The sequence below is a fragment of the Heteronotia binoei genome, chromosome 5 (assembly GCF_032191835.1).
Source record: "Heteronotia binoei isolate CCM8104 ecotype False Entrance Well chromosome 5, APGP_CSIRO_Hbin_v1, whole genome shotgun sequence".
NCBI classification, from domain to species: Eukaryota; Metazoa; Chordata; class Lepidosauria; order Squamata; family Gekkonidae; genus Heteronotia; species Heteronotia binoei.
This window is the reverse complement of record NC_083227.1, coordinates 44,745,198-44,764,718: the sequence shown is the minus strand read 5'-3', so window position 1 is coordinate 44,764,718 and position 19,521 is coordinate 44,745,198. Positions and strand designations below refer to the sequence as shown.

The window sequence follows — 19,521 nt, the reverse complement described above, 5'->3', positions numbered from 1 at the left end:
GGAAGCCCGCTTGAAGATCACAAGGGACCGGGCCTTCTCTGTAATGGCTACATTTTGGTGGAACCAGCTGCCGGAGGAGGTAAGGGCCCTGCGGGATCTCACCCAATTCTGCAGGGCCTGTAAGACAGTCCTCTTCCGGCTGGCCCACAACTAACGGCCCTGTATACCGACTACTGAATACTGTATACTGTATACTGAATTTGTATCTGAATCTGAATAGAGTGTAGCTCCACGACCGCTGTCTGTTTTAATGATGTACATTTATAACAAATGTTTGATTTTACTTATATATTATGAAATGTTAATTTTAAAGTGTAATTTTATATTTTTATGTTAGTTTTATATATGTTGTAAGCCGCCCTGAGCCACTCGGTGGGAAGGGCGGGATATAAGATAGATAGATAGATGATGGATGGATGGATGGATGGATAGATGGATAGAAGATAGATGGATAGAAGATAGATGGATAGAAGATAGAAGATAGAAGATAGATGATAGATGATAGATGATAGAAGATAGAAGATAGATGATAGATAGAAGATAGATGATAGAAGATAGATGATAGAAAGAAGATAGAAGATAGAAGATAGAAGATAGAGGATAGAAGATAGAAGATAGAAAGATAGAAGATAGAAAGATAGAAGATAGAAAGATAGAAGATAGATAGATAGAAGATAGATAGATAGAAGATAGAAGATAGAAGATAGATGATAGATAGAAGATAGATGATAGAAGATAGATGATAGAAAGAAGATAGAAGATAGAAGATAGAGGATAGAAGATAGAGGATAGAAGATAGAAGATAGAAAGATAGAAGATAGATAGATAGAAGATAGATAGATAGAAGATAGATAGATAGAAGATAGAAGATAGATAGATAGATAGATAGATAGATAGATAGATAGATAGATAGATAGAAGATAGATAGATAGAAGATAGATAGATAGATAGATAGATAGATAGATAGATAGATAGATAGATAGATAGATAGATAGAAGATAGATAGATAGAAGATAGATAGATAGATAGAAGATAGATAGATAGAAGATAGATAGATAGATAGAAGATAGATAGATAGATAGATAGATAGATAGATAGATAGATAGAAGATAGATAGATAGATAGATAGATAGATAGATAGATAGAAGATAGATAGATAGATAGATAGATAGATAGATAGATAGATAGATAGAAGATAGATAGAAGATAGATAGATAGATAGATAGAAGATAGATAGAAGATAGAAAGAAAGATAGAAGATAGAAAGAAAGATAGAAGATAGAAAGAAGATAGAAAGAAAGATAGAAGATAGAAAGAAAGATAGAAGATAGATAGAAAGATAGAAGATAGATAGAAAGATAGAAGATAGATAGAAAGATAGAAGATAGATAGAAAGATAGAAGATAGATAGAAGATAGAAGATAGATAGAAGATAGATAGAAGATAGATAGAAGATAGATAGAAGATAGACAGACAGACAGACAGATAGAATTTATACTCACTCTCTGCTTCCTATTAATTAGCCAGTTTTTGATCCAAAAGAGGACCTGTTCTTTTACTCCATGACTCTCGAGCTTACTAAGGAGCTTTTGATGAGGAACTTTATCAAAAGCTTTCTGGAAGTCAAGGTAAACAACATCTATTGGGTCCCCCTTGTCAACATGCTTGTTCACCCCCTCAAAGAACTGTAATAGGTTACTGAGGCAAGATCTTCCCTTACAGAACCCATGATGAGTCTTCCTCAATAACTTGTGTTCATCAATGTGCCTACTTATTCTGTCCTTGATAATGGTTTCCACCAACTTTCCTGGTATTGAAGTCAGACTGACTGGCCTGTAATTTCCCAGATCTCTTCTGAAACCCTTTTTAAAGATGGGGGTGACATTTGCTACCTTCCAGTCCTCAGGAACGGAGGCAGATTTCAATGAAAGGATTACATATTTTTGTCAGGAGATCCACAAGTTCAACTTTGAGTTCTTTCAGAACTCTTGGATGTATGCCATCCTGGACCTGGTGACTTATTAGTTTTTAATTTGTCAATCAGTTGTAGGACCTCCTCTCGTCACCTCAATCTGACTCAGGTCTTTCAACACCCCTTCCAAAATTAGTGGTTCTGGAGCAGGCAAACACTTTTCGTCTTCCACAGTGAAGACAGAGGCAAAAAATGCATTCAGCTTCTCAGCCATTTCCCTATCCTCCTTCAGTAATCCTTTGACCCCTTGGTCATCCAAGGGCCCCACTGCCTCCCTGGCTGGTTTCCTGCTTCTAATATATTTGAAGAAATGTTTATTGTTGGTCTTTATGTTTTTTGCAATATGCTCGTCATTGCCCCCTTTTGCCTGCCTGATCACAGTCTTGCATTTGATTTGCCACAGCCTGTGTTACCTTTTATTAATCTCACTTGGACTAGCTTTCCACCACTTAAAGGAGTCCTTCTTACCTTTTACAGCTTTCATTACTTTGTTAACCATGCAGGCCTTCTCTTATACCTGTTTGTGCCTTTCCTAACTTGTGGTATATACTTTATCTGAGCTTCTAGAATTGTAGTTTTAAATAGCCTCCAAGCTTCTTCAAGGCCACTTTCCTTTCAGTATTTACCTTTCCTTTCAGTTTCCTCTTCACATGCCTCCTCATCTCAGAGAATTTACCCCTTTTAAAGTTAAACTCCCTATTTATACAAATGGTGAAATCAGTAACGTTATGGTCACCGCTCCCAAGTGGTGCGATCACTTTTACATCTCTCACCAAGTCTTGGGCATTACTTAGGACCAAATCCAAATAATGTGACTTAAGGTAAGAAAGAACACAGAATTCTGAAGGTTTTCATCAAAATAAGGAAACAGTTCAGCAAGATGAGATAGCTGATGTCTCTTAATTTCCCAGGTCTTGCCCAGTCAGCCTTAAGTTTTCTTCATAGATGATCTGGAGTCAGAGTGAGTAGTAGAGTGGCAAGCTTGGAAGAGAGACTAAACTGCTCAGGCATATCAAAAAGACTGCATAACGCTCCAAAAGAGCCTCTAAAAGTTAGATGAGTGGGCAAATAAGATTCAAAGTAAGCACAAAGCAATGCATACACAGGTATGAAGCTTTTTGCATATACACTAATAAGGCCTGAAATATGATGACTAATCAGGGAAGATCTTGGAGTGATGATGGATAGCTCAGTGAAAGGTCAACTCAACATATGGCAGAAATGAAAAGGGCCAATTCCATGGAAGGGACTATTAAGAAAGGTATTGAGAATAAAACCAACTGCATCAAAATAATCCCATGGCGTGGCTGTATTTGCAATACTGAGTACCATTCTGGTCACCCACACCTCAAAAAGCGAACTAAAGAGCCATGAATTATACAAGATAGATAAAGGGACTGCAGCACCTTCCCTGCATGAAAAGACTAAGCATATGAGGTTTTACTGTAAGGGGAAGAGGGAAGAAGACCGTGGAGGGACACATGACATAATAATTATGCATGGTGTGGAGTTACTGGGATGAGAGAACTACTCAATTTCGCATAATACTAGAATTTAGGGTTGCCTAATGAAACTTATTACTCGTTGGATCAGGACTGGCAAAAGGAAGTATCCCTGCACACATGCATAATTAATTATGGGGTTTGGTGCCACAAAGAATGGTAATGGCCATTAACTTTTTTTTAAGATGCAAAGAATACTTAATCCTGTGCAAGAGAAAAAAAGTCATCAATAAAAATGTGTGTTAAAAGCAGAGCAATGACATATAATAGGGACTGCAGGGAGGAATTTCCTGTGTAAAGATATATTCTACAAAAGGAAACCACTTTTCAGTGAAATGAGAAAAAGCTGGAAAGGAGTCTGAGTGATGCAAGTAATCTGTGATTCTGTCCATAATAAAATGTTCCCGGCCTTTTGTAAGCGAAGCAGTTGTGCTGGGAGCTTTTGATGCTTTCCATGAGGAGGCAACAGACACCTTAGCTGCGACCAGGAGACTTATAATTAGCTCAGACATATCTTTGGAACATTCAGTGAATCCCAGATGTTTTAAAGAATTAGTTCTGGAGCAAGAGGTAGTTGATAGAAGGTAATGTTCTTAATGGCCATTAACTTAATACCTTTTAAAAGGTATTATATTCAAATATCTGTCTATCAGCAGCTACTAACTATGAGAGGAAAGGGAAGTTCTGCAGGAACAGGCAATATGCCAGGTGATATCAATTGGGTGGAGGGAAACTGCACTATAGGGAAATAGCCTTCTTCTTTCTCCCTTGTGAACTTTCCATGAGAATCTGGTTAGATGAACTAGATGACCTTTCCCAACTAGAGCAAACAGGATGCTGGACTAGATGACCTTTGTTCTAAGCCAACAGGAGAGCTCTGGTGTTCTGTTTTACCATTCTACAATGAAGAATCCAGGTGGCAATTTCCCCTCCATTTATCTCTGTAAGTCTGAATGAACATGAAGTTTGATCTACTCTTTTAATTGTTGCTTATGCTTAGATAATTTATTGCCTACATATAAAATATTCATGCAGTAATTAGCTCTTGTGCCACGATGTTCTTCGTTTCTTGCCACTCTGTTCTATGACGCATCCAAGAAGAATTCTTGTCATTCTAGATTTGACTTTGGGAATTAATTGTTTCAACTAACTGGGACAAGCTGTCTTTGAATTCAATGCCCCAATTGTACTGAACTTTTTAGAAGCACAATCTATGTTCAGGTTTATCCATAATTACACATAGCTGCTCTTTATTCATCAGATTCTAGTAACTGGAAGCTTTGAAATTCAGTCAGGTGTTGCAGAAGTAAGTCTGAGGGAAGAAATCAGGATGATTTAAAATGGAAGAATCCTCTGCGGCATCAGTCTACCAAAAGTGAAGCCCTAGATGGGAAGGAACCCACAGTGTAGTGTTCCGTGGAGGTATACACTAGTACCAGTGTCACCGCCCTAAATACCTCTTCTATAGATATGGAAACATTCTCAAAGATGCACTGTGATCCCTTGAAGGGACTGCTTCTGCACAGCTTTTAAGCTGCATATAAACAATCTCTTACCCAGCTAGACAATGAGGCCTTAAATATCTTTTACCCATGAACTACACCTGGAGGGACACAGAACACAGTTTCCAACTCGTGTACTCCTAATGTCCAACTTTATGTGGCTAGGCTGAGACAAAATGATGCAAGTACCATCTCCTCCAAGTGGTGGAAAACTGAAATAACATTGGGCATAAGGGCAGGGTCCAGGAAGAGAACCCATTTGTCCTCATGGAAAATATGTACAACAATGTTGCCATCTCTGAGATCCTGCACATTGAAGTGACAGCTTCTACAAAGGTTGTCTTTAGGTGAGCTATGGGACACTATGGCCATTTCGTTAAAAGAAGATTGTGAGCAGCCAGTTCAGATTGCATGTGGGAACTTTGTGGATTACTGGAAGATTCATCAAAACCTCTTCCTTAAAGATGCAGTGGGTGTGACGATACGAAGCTATGTTCCTCACAGCCCAAGGTGCTTCCTCCACAGTTTTTCTCAGTCAGTCATTAGGGATTCAATCATGATATCTTCAGTCTGATTTAGAAGACCAGGCCCTTAGGAAACAGCTCCTCTGCACTCTAGGCAGTTTCAAGTATAGATGTCTGGACTACAGCATAAGCAGATCTAGGAACCAGGTATATTGTGACCAACAAGGGACTCCTAGGATTTACCCGTATCTTTAGCTCTTCAATCCTCCTAAGAACCCTCAAGATTAGGTCAATCATCAAAAGCATACCCCAGACCTTCTAAACAAATGTCCAGTATGGTTTCTGCCCCCTCAAGCTTGGGGTGTGTTATTCTGCTGTGTGCTCTCCATAGTAACATAATATGTTTACTGTTGATTGATCAAAATGTCACTTGTGCAAAAACTACCTTGTTCAGTATCCACACTAAGTCTGGATGGCCATCCTGCTCTGCTAGCCTTTTAGTCACATTCCCTAGAATACTGGTCTGGAAGGTCTGCAGGTTGTTCTGGCACATTACATGATGGACAAAGGACAATTAAATGCCCTCACATGAACAGATAATGCTGCTTACAGTGAGTCAGATCACTGGCCTACCAAGGCTAACACTTTTGATATAGCCTGCCCTGACTGGAAGAAACACTCCATGGTGTCAATCAGTGGTCATTCATATCATCTCCTACTTGGCATTGCAGATGCCGCACCACTGACCCATGGCCCTTTCCGGCCATCAGCTGATATAAGCCTTGGAGGCTACCTTGTTCGTGCAGATAAGCACATGCCAACCTCAATGTGATTTCCTGAAAGCTTGCAGAGACAGTTTCACATTCCAACCAATTTACACTGTACTTCTGTTCTGAGGTCAACCACACATTGCAAGTCATCAGCTCTGACATGTGAGCTTTCCAGTCTGCCAGACTGACATCTGTTATCAGGACTCCAACAGCCTATGGCTGCAACTCTATGTACATTTACTTAGGAGTAAGTTTCAATGAGTTCAGTAAGGCTTACTAGTAGCAAAGGATCATGCTGTACCTTTTTTCATCATCTCTTCTTCCCTACTAACCCTAGGAAGAAGAACATGAATTGTCATAACTTAATTTAGCTGGGTGCTGAACTTTAAAGGCTTCCTTGCTGTACCATGTTAGCTTCATATATTTAGATACTTTTGCTTTGTACACCCTGACACCCTTGGTCAAACCAGCCATGACTACAGTAAGATTGCTGGCTTGGAGGTTTGTTATTAATAAATTGGGGGGGGGGGGAGTTAAGAGACTGAACTATCTCTTCATAGTGGCAGATCATGTTTGTGTCTGAAGAAAGCAAGGCTTAATTTATTGATTCTAGATTGGGGCTCTTTAAAGCTATCATTATGTGGCTGCTCCAACCACCGATGTCTCCTAAAAGCAAGAAACAGATCTTTGGGATTTTCAGATTTTAGCATCAGATAAATTCTATTGTTAAAATTTAGCACAAGCTTTAATGGGCAATGATCGCTTGCGCTGCTTACACTAGACCTAGTAGAGTTGGAGAGAGGGCTATGTAGTCAATTGTACTAGCATAAAGACAATGTTAAATGTGTATAGGTTCCACCTGACTTGCCTAGTTTTGTCCCATGTAGGATGTACAGATTGAATGTAGTTAGCAACTCAAGGAATTTTAGGCCAGGTTTGTCATATGCTTCCAAACAGATATAAAAATATTACACTCAGTATAAGGTAGTTCATAAAAGCTTTTTACAGACGTAAGCTCTATATCAGAGGTCCCCAACCCCTGGGCTGTGGGAGTCCCTGGTCCATGAAACCGGTCCCTGGTATCAAAAAGGTTGGGAGCCACTGCTCTACATGGTCACCTTAAAGCTACCATTTTTCTTCCCAAAGATTCTAGCAGCCTGGTGGGCAAGCCCACTAACACAGCAACACAAGATTTGTGACTGCAGTTGTCAGGTCCTAATATACCACTACTATTTAATATGCCATCAAGCAGCAGAAACAGAGATCTGGTCTTGTTGAACAGCTTTTTGGCAGTTTGCTAGGTCTTCAGAGTTAAAATTTCAAGAGAGCTGGCGGTAGCTTGGAATTCCAAAGGAAGCCAGTTGGCAATACTAATTCTGTTAACAGAGTTGTTGAAAGGGTTCTGCTGTGCCAAGATTTGTAACTGGCTGAATAATAAACTGGGTTCTATAGTTTATTTAGTCTAACGTATCAGATTAAGATCTTCTGTTAACAGCAATAAGAGGAGCAAGCCTTAAAGCGCAGTTCTTCAACCATGTCACCCAACACCAACTGCAGATTGACTTATCATGCAAAACAACAATTCTGATACCAGACCTCCAACAGAAAGGTTCCAAGGAAGGGTAAATGAACAAAGACCCTTGAAGCCACTACTGCCAAAAGTTCTATAGCAGCCATCAACACTCTCCATATTTTAAAAGCTGATTAATATAAAAGCCACAATACACAAGGCCTGAAAGCATGGCATAATTTGAGTAATGCTTCAGAAAGAACTGATGTAACATTCCATGAACCACTGACTGCCCCGGGATCTTTTCCACCCACCCCTCCCTCCTAGAACCATTGCTGATCCCAGGAAGGCAGAAGAGGGCAGGGAATGGGATTGCTATTATTGCCTCTAGTGCAAAAGGAGCTTTACGGACAGAAAAAGAAAGGAGGGATTTTGCCCTCTCCCATCTTCCCTTCTGCTGGAGAAACAAACAAACAAACTGTGCCAGAAGAAAAACACTTATCACACAATTTAAGTAGAAATATCAAAAGTTTCTCATAAGTGATCACAAAAATAATACAAATAATACAAAGTAGCATACAGGTACAGTACCAAGCAGCACAAAAGTCTTTTCGATGTATGACTCCAGGAGTTTCTTCAATCACTGAGAGATCAGCAAAGATCCAAAGTCCAATCTTTACTGATTTCTCAGTGATTGAAGAAATTCCTGGAGTCATACATCAAAAAGACTTTTGTGCTGCTTGGTCCTGTACCTGTATGCTACTTTGAATTATTTGTATTATTTTTGTGATTGTTCACTTACAATAAACTTTTGATATAAATTGTGAGATAAGTGTTTTTCTTCTGGCACAGTTCGTTTGTTTCTCCAGTTTCTCACTGTGCCACCACTGGTTTTGCATCTTCCCTTCTGTGGCCACCCCATCACTGCAACTATTAGGAAGCAAAAGTTCCCCAGTCCCAGGAATAAACTTTCCAAGGACTGGAAATGGCTCTTTAGTGGAGGAGATAGGAAACACTGCTCTGAGGAAAAGAGGACATCATGACACAGCTGATTCCCATCAAGCAGTCAGTACTAAAATTCTTCCATGGTTCCTGTCTTTCTTTCCTCAGTTTGGCAGTTCACAAAGCAGTATCTATACTAAAATACAAACTGCAATCCTAAGAACACTTTCCTGGGAGTAAACCCCACTGAATAGATCTGAGTAAGATTCTGACTAGGCCTGTTGAGTTTTGCTCTCTAAGTAAATCATTCAACATTTTAGAAACAGGAAACATGGGACAAAAAAGGCAGCATTAACATGCAGAAAACAGTCTGTTATTGCCCCATTCAAATCAGGGTGGGACAAGATTCCCTTCCTCCTTCCCTCAGAACAGAAGGAACCTTTATAGGTTTCTTTCTCATTTTGAGCGGGAGGGCATCTTGACATAGATTAGAACATCCAAAGACAGTTGTATCCCAAGTCGGGTGAGAACGACCCTTGGCACTTACCGTGAGGGGTCCTTCTCCTAAGAGGATAGGAGGACATCTTGGGTGTTTCCCACCGTCCAATCAGGGAGGCAGGAATTTCAAGTTTTCCTCTTCCTGTGGCTGAGGGAACCACCGCTTGTTTAGTTCGGGTGAGTCCAAGAAGCAGTAAATGAACTGTCATATAGAACAACTCAGAGAAAAGAACGATAAACCAACCAGCAAACAGATAAACCAGAAGAACTACCTACCAACGTTAACGTTGGAAATAGGTAACAGTATCTGGCACAGTGGACATTAGAATCAGTGCAAAGAAAGATATTGCTGTGAAGCTAGATCAAGATGAGAAAGCATAGTCAACAGATAGAGCGATAGACGGGAGGGCAAGATGTCCTCCTATCCTCTTAGGAGAAGGAACCCTCACGGTAAGTGCCAAGAGTCATTCTCCCTAAGAGGCAAAGGACATTTTGGGTGCTCCCAGAGCAGTATGTTAGTCAGGGAGGGATCGCCCTATTCAGGCAGTACATGCTGCAAAATTCGTCTCCCAAATGCTGCATCTGCCGAGGCATAAGCGTTCAATTTGTAGTGGCGTACAAATGTGGAAATGGAAGACTACGTAGCTGCCTTACACACTTCTTCGACAGAGGTATTCTTGTCAAACGCTGCATTGGTCACTGCACTTCTAGCCGAATGAACTGTAATCCCTGGAGGTACATCGAGATGAAGTGACTTGCAGGCCTCTGGTATGCACTGTTTTATAGCATAACTGATGGCTGATCTGGACATCTTCTGACCCAACCTGGGCGCTGCTATGTTGATAAACATAGAGTCAGTCTTGCGAATAGATTCTGTTCTGACCAGGTAAATCGTGACTGCCCTATGAACATCTTGAGTATGCCATGCACACTTCTTGTGGTGTTTGGGATCCAGGCAAAATGATGGCAAATTGATCTCTTGGTTTCTGTGAAATTTAGAAGAAACCTTCGGCTGAAAGGTAGGATCCAGATAAAGAACTACTTTGTCCTTGTGGAAGACACACAGCTCCCGCTTAATGGACAGAGCTCCCAGCTCGGAAACCCTTCTGGTCAATGTTATCGTCACCAGAAAAATAGTCTTCAAACTCATCAGCTTCAATGGAACCGACATAACAGGTTCAAAAGGTGGCCTGGTTAATGCCAAGAGCACCGGATTAAGTTGCCAGGTAGGAAAACGATGAACGTGTGGAGGAGAACTCAGAGAAGCCCCCCTAAGAGAACGTTGTATATGAGGATGAGATGACAAATTAACCTCCTCTACCTGCTGAAGCACGGACGACAGAGCTGCAACCTGTCACCGAAGGGTAGCCAGTTTCAGACCGGAAAGGAGACCATCCTGGAGAAATTGGAGAATCTTTGGAATTGTAGGATGTAAGGGATCCACGTCCTTTCTTCTACACCACCTGTGAAATGCTTTCCATGACGTGTTGTAAATCCACGTAGTGGAATCCTTTCTGGAAGCTAGAATGGTGTCTGTCACTTCTCTTGTATAGCCCAATTCTAGAAAAGATCTCCACTCAACCCCCACACGGTCAATCGCAGTCAGTCGGGATGTGGGTGCCAAACTGGGCCCTGTAACAGCATGTCTGGCCAAATTGGGAGATGAAACAATTCTTCTACTGACATGTGTTGGATTGATGAAAACCAAGGACGCCGAGGACACCAAAGAGCAACTAGCAGGACCTCTGCTCTCAACAGCCTGATTCTTCTGAATGACTGGAACTGGAGGGAAGGCATAAAGAAGACCTTGTGGCCAAGGAGATGTCAGAGCGTCCGTGGACTCTGCCTGTCTGTGGAAGTACCTCGTGAAGAACTGGGGCAGATGGTGATTCCAATGAGAGGCAAAGAGGTCCAGAGTCGGTGGATCAAAACGCTCCACAATTCTCTGGAAGAGTGTCTTGTTGAAAGACCTCTCTCCCGATTGAATGTTCTCCCGGCTGAGTCAGTTTGCCTTTACGTTGCAGACCCCCTTGATGTACTCTGCCCTGATGGACTTCAGGTGAACTTCAGCCCAGCTGAACAACTTCACGGCTTCTTTGTGGAGGGAACTGAACTTGGATCCCCCTTGGTTGTTCAGGTACGCCTTTGCCACTACATTGTCCATCCAGACCAGAACATGTTGATTGGTCACCTGATCCTGGAAATGCAATAATGCCAATTGAATGGCCCAAAGCTCTAGGAGGTTGATCGGGAGACTTGTCTCCTTGGGGGACCACTGACCCTGTGTGGGTTTTTTGTTGAGGGTCGCTCCCCAGCCGAGAGACTGGTGTTGGAGAAGAGTTGTGGTTCTCTCTCCACATCATAGACTTTCCCTTGGCGTAGGTTGGTGTCCTTGGTCCACCAAAGCAGGCTCTCCTTGACCTCCAGAGGTACCGTAATGGACATGACATGCTTCTCCATGATCTGGAACTGGTCAGGGCGGAGAAAAATCTGCAATGACCTGGTATGGAAGTGCCCCCACCGAACCGCCTCGAGGTTCGAAATCAGCAGACCCATAAGTCTTGCCAGGGTCTGGAGAGACGATGATCTCTCCCAGATCACCTGTTGCACCAATACCTTGGTCTGCTGCATCTTGTCTTCTGGAAGAAAAAGGGAATCCAGATTTGTATCTATGACCATGCCCAGTTGTTCCAACCTCTAGGTTGGCCGTAGGTGGGAAGGTTGATCAGAAAACTGTGCTGTTGAAGGCCACTGTTAGTGCATTGAACATCCTGTACAGTTTTCTCCCTTGACACAGAGCTTATCAACAGATCGTCGAGATACGGATGCACATGTATTCCTTTCTGTCTGAGGTGTGCTATCAGATTCACCAGTACCTTGGTGAACACACTCGGGGCTGTTGCCAGACCGAATGGCAGGGCTCTGAATTGGAAGTGAGAACCGTCCACGCAAAATCGAAGGAATTTGCGGTGTGCCGGCAGAATCGGGATGTGCAGATAGGCCTTTGTCAGATCCAGGGATGTCATGTAATCCTGATGTTGAAGGTTCTCCGTAATGGTCTTGATGGATTCCATTAAAAAATGACGGAGTTTGATCGCTCTGTTCAAAAATGTCAAGTTCAGAATTGCCCTCCAGTCCCCATTTTTCTTGGGAACCGTAAAAAAGATAGAATAGACACCTTGACATCTCTCTCTCCGTGGCACTGGCTCTATTGCTGCACTTTCCAATAGAGGATGTGTTGCTTTGAAAGTGATGTCTCTCCGGGCTGGGTTTGACCATAGAGGAGAGATCAGAAAACGGTCTGAAGGAGTCTATTGCATAGCCCCAAGTGACAATTTCTAGAGTCCAAGAATCGGCTTATGAGGTCGCCTAAGCCCGGTGAAAATGTAGAAGGCGACCCCCTACTGGGAGGGAATCCCAGTGAGGCCTTATTGGGCTTGGGATCCCTCTTAGATTTGCCTGATCTGTCAGGCTGCTGTCTCTGGAATTGTGAGTTGGAAAAATTCTTGCAGAAGTTTTGTCTGGATTGCCACCAGAATGGCTTTCTATAGTCCTGCCTGGATCTGGAGTTGCTGGTGGAGGTGCAAAAGGAGTTACGTCCAAAGCCCCTCCTATCTGAACACCTAATGTACTTAGGCATGGCCTTCTTTTTATCTCGCATCTCCACCAGAATCTTGTCCAGGGCGTTTCCAAACAGCTTCTCACCTTGGAAAGGGTAGGAAGAAACAATAGTCTTAGAATGAATGTCCGCCGGCCAGGTACGTAGCCATAAACCCCTTCTTGCCACCGTGGCTGAGGCCATTGCTCTGGCGGAGATGGTAAGCGTATCTAGGGAGGCATCTGCGGAAAATTCAGCCGCCCTAAGGAGTCTGTTGGTGCCTTCTAGAATCTTCTCAGCAGCATCGGGCAACAGTCGAGTCAGGCGCCGTATCCATACAATTGCTGCTCAAGATACTATAGAGTTTGTGGCTGCCGCCTTAATGGTCAAGGCCGTGGTCTCGTGGCTCCTCTTCAGAGCAAGGTCAATTTTTCTGTCCCAGTTGACTGGAGACATTGTGCGACAGCGCTCTGGTTTTGGGGCAAACGCTATGGTTATGTCCCAAAAAAACCTCAACAACCATTGTTTTTGCACAAAACCTAGAGATTTGAAAGCAACGTCAGTGACTCCTGGAGTGGCTCCAGGAACCCACTGTTGGTAGCCTAGCAGGACCTGAACCCCTAGGAAACAATATTTAAAAAATGGAATGAAGAAGATGACATTTCAAGAGTCTCAGAGCGGCTCACAATTTCCTTTATCTTCCTCCCCCACAACAGATGCCCTGTGAGGTGGGTGGGGCTGAGAGGACTCTCACATAATAAAGAAACATTGGGAATGATGTGTAGCAATATTCCTGGAAAATAGGAGTTTAGATGTCTCATTGTGTTAGTATAGTAGAGAACAATTTAAAATAATTTCCCAGTGTATTCCAACACAGCTAAAACAAATGTACACTGAGGACAGATGGGAAATTTTAGAGATGTAGCCGTTCTAAAGGAGATTTTATTCCATATGTGATAGCAATCAATGTTTTTTTTTTTTTGCCAGTTTTACTCCCATGGCAGTCATTTTGTGGTACCACCCACTACTATCTCTCAAAAGTCCAAAACTATCCACAGGCTCAAAAGGGATGCAAACTTCTGAACTAGATCAATAGAGACATACATGTATTTGCACATCACAGTTTTCCCAACTATTAGGGCTGCTGCCATCAAGTGAGATTATAAAAGACTGAATTAAAACTATGAAAACAATCAAGCAATACTACCTGGTCTAGGTTTTTGAAAAGGAGGATGTCTTTACACGCATCCTGCAATCTGCACCTCTGCTCATCTGTTTTGGGATGAACTATCTGAAAACACAATAAAGCAAGAAATGCTGTGTCAAAAATATCTGACATTGTTTTATTATAACCTAGCACTAAATACAAACAAATGAGCATGAAGCAACCCCAGTGCGCTCCATGCACCTACAAATCAACTCATCAATATTTTTAAGCACTCTCAAAAAATGAAAATCTTTGCTTAAAAAAGTAAATACTATAACAGTGGCATTTGAAAAACTCACAGGTAATTTAAAGTCCTAAATAGCTTGGGTACAAACTACCTGAAAAAACACCTTTGTCTATATTAATTAGCCCAGATGTTGAGATCATCCAGTGGTGCATTTTGCAGGAGTCTGCTGAGTACTCTTGGAAGGATGTCTACACCTATGCCCCACATATTATGGGATTTCCTCTTTACTGAGATACAACAGTCCCCTTATTTGACAGTCTTTAGATGAAATTTCAAGTCATCTTTTCCAGAAGGCCTCCAGCAGAGGTGTGTGCTTGGTGTATACCAAGTTGAATAAATACCCGGGGGGGAAATACCGTATCATTTAAAGCCTTCCTTTCACTTGCTCAGGCATGCTGCCACTACATTGTGACTCTGGGAGGGAAGGGACGGTATTAAAAGTCTCTTTAGATACCTTCCCTTCCTGAGTTGTGCTGCAGCAGTGGCACACCTCAGCAAGTGAAAGCAAGGCATTTAAAGAGACTGCGAGTGAAGGGTAGGAATTTAAACTAATCAGCTGACAAATAGATCCACTGCACTGTCTGAAATGGGAGGAAGCCATTTCAGTGCTCCATTTCACTCCCTCCAGGAAGGGGGAGCAAAATGAAGGGCTTTAATGGCTTCTTGCCAAGTAGAGGGAGCTTTGTCAAAGTACATCATCTTCACTGGAACATTGTCTAACCAAATCTCCAGGAAGGATCAAAATTCTAAACCTGATGGAATTGCAGGAATCTGCCACAGTGTTCAATGATTTTATGCTAATGCTCATATGAACAAAATTTTCTTTTTTTCCTGTTTTAGGATGGACTCATAATCTGTAAATCTGGAATATTTACATTCTTTTATTTCACATTGTTTCTATAGAGTTTGTGCTGCTTTGAATTTTGTTTTTGAATCTTCTTACAATAAATTACTTGCTGCTTTTAGATTTATTCCTGTTTTAATATAGCCATTTTATGCTTTTAATAATCGCTTTACTAAGCCACCTTGAATACATTGTTGTAGATAGGACAGTATAAATTTCCCAGAAGAATAGCATTGATTTGCATCAGGAGGCAATTTGAGGGGAGTAAAATTCTGCTTCAACAACACAAGTATTGAGAGGGATATAAAAAAACCCTAGATTTCAAAGGTACCTTTGTACACTTCTATTTTCACATATTAACTTTAAATAACCTATTTAAAAATCTGGTTTTCCAGACAGTTCTGCTAAATTTTACCAATATGCAAAAAACTGAACAGTACTATTGTTTCAGTTACCACTTCACAGATCAGTTTAGAAAAAGTGTGAAGTACACAGGAACAGAATCAGTTACATGAGTTATCCTATAAAATTTGAAACAGAAAATCTCCCAGTGCTTGAAGATGGAGCGATCTGAGCTGGCATATTTATTTTTAGAGTGTGGTTTAAAATGTTATATTCAAAGTTTTGTGTGGAAATTACCTTTACTGAAATACTTGTAAACATGGAAAGACACGTTCTTCCACTTAAATTATTTATATTTAAGAAAAAAACCAAAGCATGGCAAAGTTTTGACAAACTAATTTTACCAACTCCAAAAATTCATGCATGCTAAGCCATAGATGTGGTTGTCCACTCATCCAGTTCAACATAATTTTCCCATGGAGGTCGCTAGGACACTTTAGTTTCACAGTTACTCTCTATACCATCACATCATACTGGCAATTAAAATAATCCATGTACCATTAGAACAAAGCAGTAGACAAGTTCACCTTTAAGACCAACTAAGTTTTATTCAGAATGTAAGCTTTCATATGCCCTTAAGCAGACATCAGACAAAATGGGAATGGCAAGCTATCTTTAAATATAGAGAAAGTGGGCAGTGAGTTGCTATGTAGAGTCATGGGAATGTTTTTAGCAGATCAAAAGAATCCCAAATTGGGGTCTGTGTTTGTTTGTTTAGTAGAGTTAACTGGGCTGTAACAGCAGTGGAGGGTGATAAAAAGCAGACATGTCAGAAGTACCATAAATCTGGGTGTCATTCTGACTTCTTAGTTGTGGGTTTAAATGGAGGGCATTAGTATCTCAAGAAGTTATAGCAACATTATAGTTTGCCATTAGAAGAAAAGAATACATTAGAAGATAGTTGAAGATGGGTTAGTATATATAATAAGATAAACAGCCAATATCCTTATTTGAGTATGTCAATACAAAACCCCAAAATATTCTGATACACCGTTCTAAAAGAGAAATACATTCTAGTTTGCCATTAGAAAAAAAGGATAATTAAAATATAGTGGGGGATGGGCCAGTACATGTAACGAGATAAACAGTACTATTCTTTGTACCATGTGAGAGGACACATCTAAATAAGAATTTTAGCTTTGTTTTGATTTGACCTGCACTTTCAATCAGGTAAATTCATAGCCTAATGTTTTACATTCGATTTTATGTATTTGTTGTTTCATTCCCCCATTCAGTTTACAGGTAAATAAAATACTCTTGTTCTCTTTCAAACAATTCTTAGGAGTAACCCTCTGAAAAGCCATTAGTTATAACTTTGAAACTGCCAAACTTGTCTGATATCGTATTGCCAATGTCATTCATTCATTGCTGTTGGTTCTATGAAACAATGCATCTTTGCAAATGGATAATTTTCCATGGAAACAAATAAGCTCTAGAAAATTTCCCACCTGACATCTCTGAACAGAATACCATATCCCAAAAAACTGTTCAAGAATCATCTATATGGTTTGTTTATTCTCACCTTTGGTTCTGTTTCATCCTCTTCTTCATCTGGGTTAAATGCTTCTGCGCAGACTGGAAAAAGAAGAAAATGCAATTTGTTTTTTGTTTAAAAAATATTACCCTGTACGTAGAACAGTGAATTCTGCATATACCAGTATATAAATTAACATTCTGATGCATTACAGCTGCTCAGAATTAGTTCATGGTGAAATTACACTAGTGAAGAGACCAATCCTATTTTCCCCAGAGAGTTGTTAAATACCTATCTCCAAACACCTCTAGAATCTGTTAAAGGTTCTGCCACTTTCGAAAAACACCAATCTCCTCTAATCTTGTTTGGTGTTGAAGAAGAGCAGCTAGCAGTCAATTAGGATCCCTGGAAGGGCTGGAGGAGCCTGATGGGAAGGGCAAGCGATAAAGGAAAAGCTGTTACACTGCTAGCTCAGTTAGACAGGGTCTGAACCTTCAATGGCCAAATCTTTGAAACACATCCTCAGACAAGAACATAAGAACAGCCCTGCTGGATCAGACTAGTAGTCCAACTAATCAAGCACTGTGACTCACACAGTGGCCAACCAGTTACTCTGGAGGGCCAACAATAGTCCATAGAGGCCAAGACCTTCCCCTGATGCTGCCTCCCAGCACTGGTATTCAGAGATTTACTACCTCTGAATGTGAAGGCTCCCTGTAGTCACCATGACTATTAGCCACTGACAGAACTGACTGCTCCATCCCAATCGCTTCTTGCTTGCCCTCTTCAGTACTTTTCCAGCTCTGCAATGTCCTTTTTGAGATACAGTGACCAGAACTACAATAGTATTCCGACTAATGCCATATCATAGATCTATATAGTGGCATTATAATACTGCTTTATTGTCAGTCCATTTCCTAATAATTCCCAACATGCAGCTTGCCATTTTCAATGCTACATCATATTGCTGATATCTGCTAGTAGAAGAAAACTACTAGATGAAGAAGCCTTTCTGGTTCTGGCCTTTCCAAAAGTAGAAAACTGTCTTACAAGTTACAGTTGTGAAAAAAACTTTACTGCATCAATTTTTAGAAATGGAGATAGGCTACAAAACGTCACTTTTGATTTCTTTCATTTACAGCTAATGCATGTTATAAAAATCAGTTTTAATGCACTGTAAGATTTTTAAAAATGTGTCTTGTTAAAAGCCAGGTAAATTTGTCATAAACATAAAGCAAAAATTACCAACACCAACAATGAATCTTCATAATGTATATGCCCCTTTTAATTATTAACTTTCATTATGACTAGATCACAAATATGCTCAACTTTGAAGGGTCATTTCATTCCACTGACCTACAGCTAGAACAAAAGAGGGTATCAGTTCTCTCAAATTAAATATTCTATAACGCATGAGAGCTTAAAGTTTTAAAGGGTTTTGTGTGGCAGATTACAAACATTCTGTACATAGAGTTCTCTATTTTGTGGGAGTGGACTCACTTTCTATCTTCACTCCCAATCCATTTAAATACAGTTGAAACTCAATTGTGCTTAGTAATTAAGTGGACTGCGTGCTTTTCTAGAACTCACAAAATCATTTGCTGGTTAATTCCACATTGAATGGCAAAGATGTGACATTTGTCAACACTCTGTACCAGGGATGGGCCTGGACTACAGACTTAATCTTTGCACAGACTGAGGTAGGTAGGTTTGTGGTCTGTTTGCCAAGTCCATGCGTTTCTTCTTTTGACTGCCCACAGACCACATTTTGATTTTTGGAGAGCTGTTTGATCTGTGGGGCAGACCGTGGGCAAGAGACAGTCCAGTGCTGAAGCATTAATTGTCAAGGCAACTGGGGGGGGGAGTGTTTTTCTACAGCCCATCCGCAGTTGCGGAGTGGTGGTGTTATGGGCAACAGCGACCAGGCAGGACCCCCGCTCAAGTTGGCAGCCAAGCCTGTAGCTGGCCCCTCTAGTGCTTCCGAGGTTGACAGCTCGCCTGAGCCATCATCCCCCGCACCTGACCTGGCAGCAAAGGAGGAGTAGGCACAGCTGCAAGCAGCAAGCCCACCTGACTCATCCCACTTTCTCTATATTTAGGACTGCTTGCCATTCCATTTTTGTCTGATAAAGTCTGCTTAGAGCAAACGAAAGCTTACATTCTGAATAAAACTTAGTTGGTCTTAAAGGTGTAACTTGTCTACTGCTTTGTTCTATTGCTTCAGACCAATATGGCTGCCCACTTGGATCTGTCTTCTACCTTTGTAACCCACTTTCTGCATTACGGTGTTGTCAAGCCTTAGACAGCTCTTTGTTTGCATTGCTTTCAAATTCTATAATCCTAGTCCCACAGCACTGTTTACTGGAGATCTTTCCTGTCTGAATTGTTTTGAAATTTGTACTTTGTGCCTTGAGTGAGAAAGGACGGAGTCTAGAAAGTAAATGTGTTAACTATGGCAGCTAAAACCATACTTCCAATTCTCCCCCTTCCTCCCCGTTTTGACCCTCCTCTGTCCTGGCCAATGAATTGCTGTGCCATTAAGAATTTTACAGAGATACACTTATTGGTACTTTATTCACAAGCTTAAAA

General features: G+C 41.1%; 1 protein-coding gene across 1 annotated transcript in view; it reads right to left on the bottom strand.

The window, feature by feature from the left end:
- The window catches only part of PRKAR2A (protein kinase cAMP-dependent type II regulatory subunit alpha), a 123,813-nt gene that overhangs the window by 35,162 nt on the left and 69,130 nt on the right, over positions 1–19,521 (bottom strand). The window contains exons 3-4 of the mRNA XM_060239396.1: positions 16,981–17,033; positions 13,966–14,049 (exon numbers count right to left, since the gene is read on the bottom strand). Of these exons, the coding sequence (XP_060095379.1) occupies positions 13,966–14,049; positions 16,981–17,033 (137 nt within the window). The remainder of the gene's footprint in view (positions 1–13,965; positions 14,050–16,980; positions 17,034–19,521) is intronic.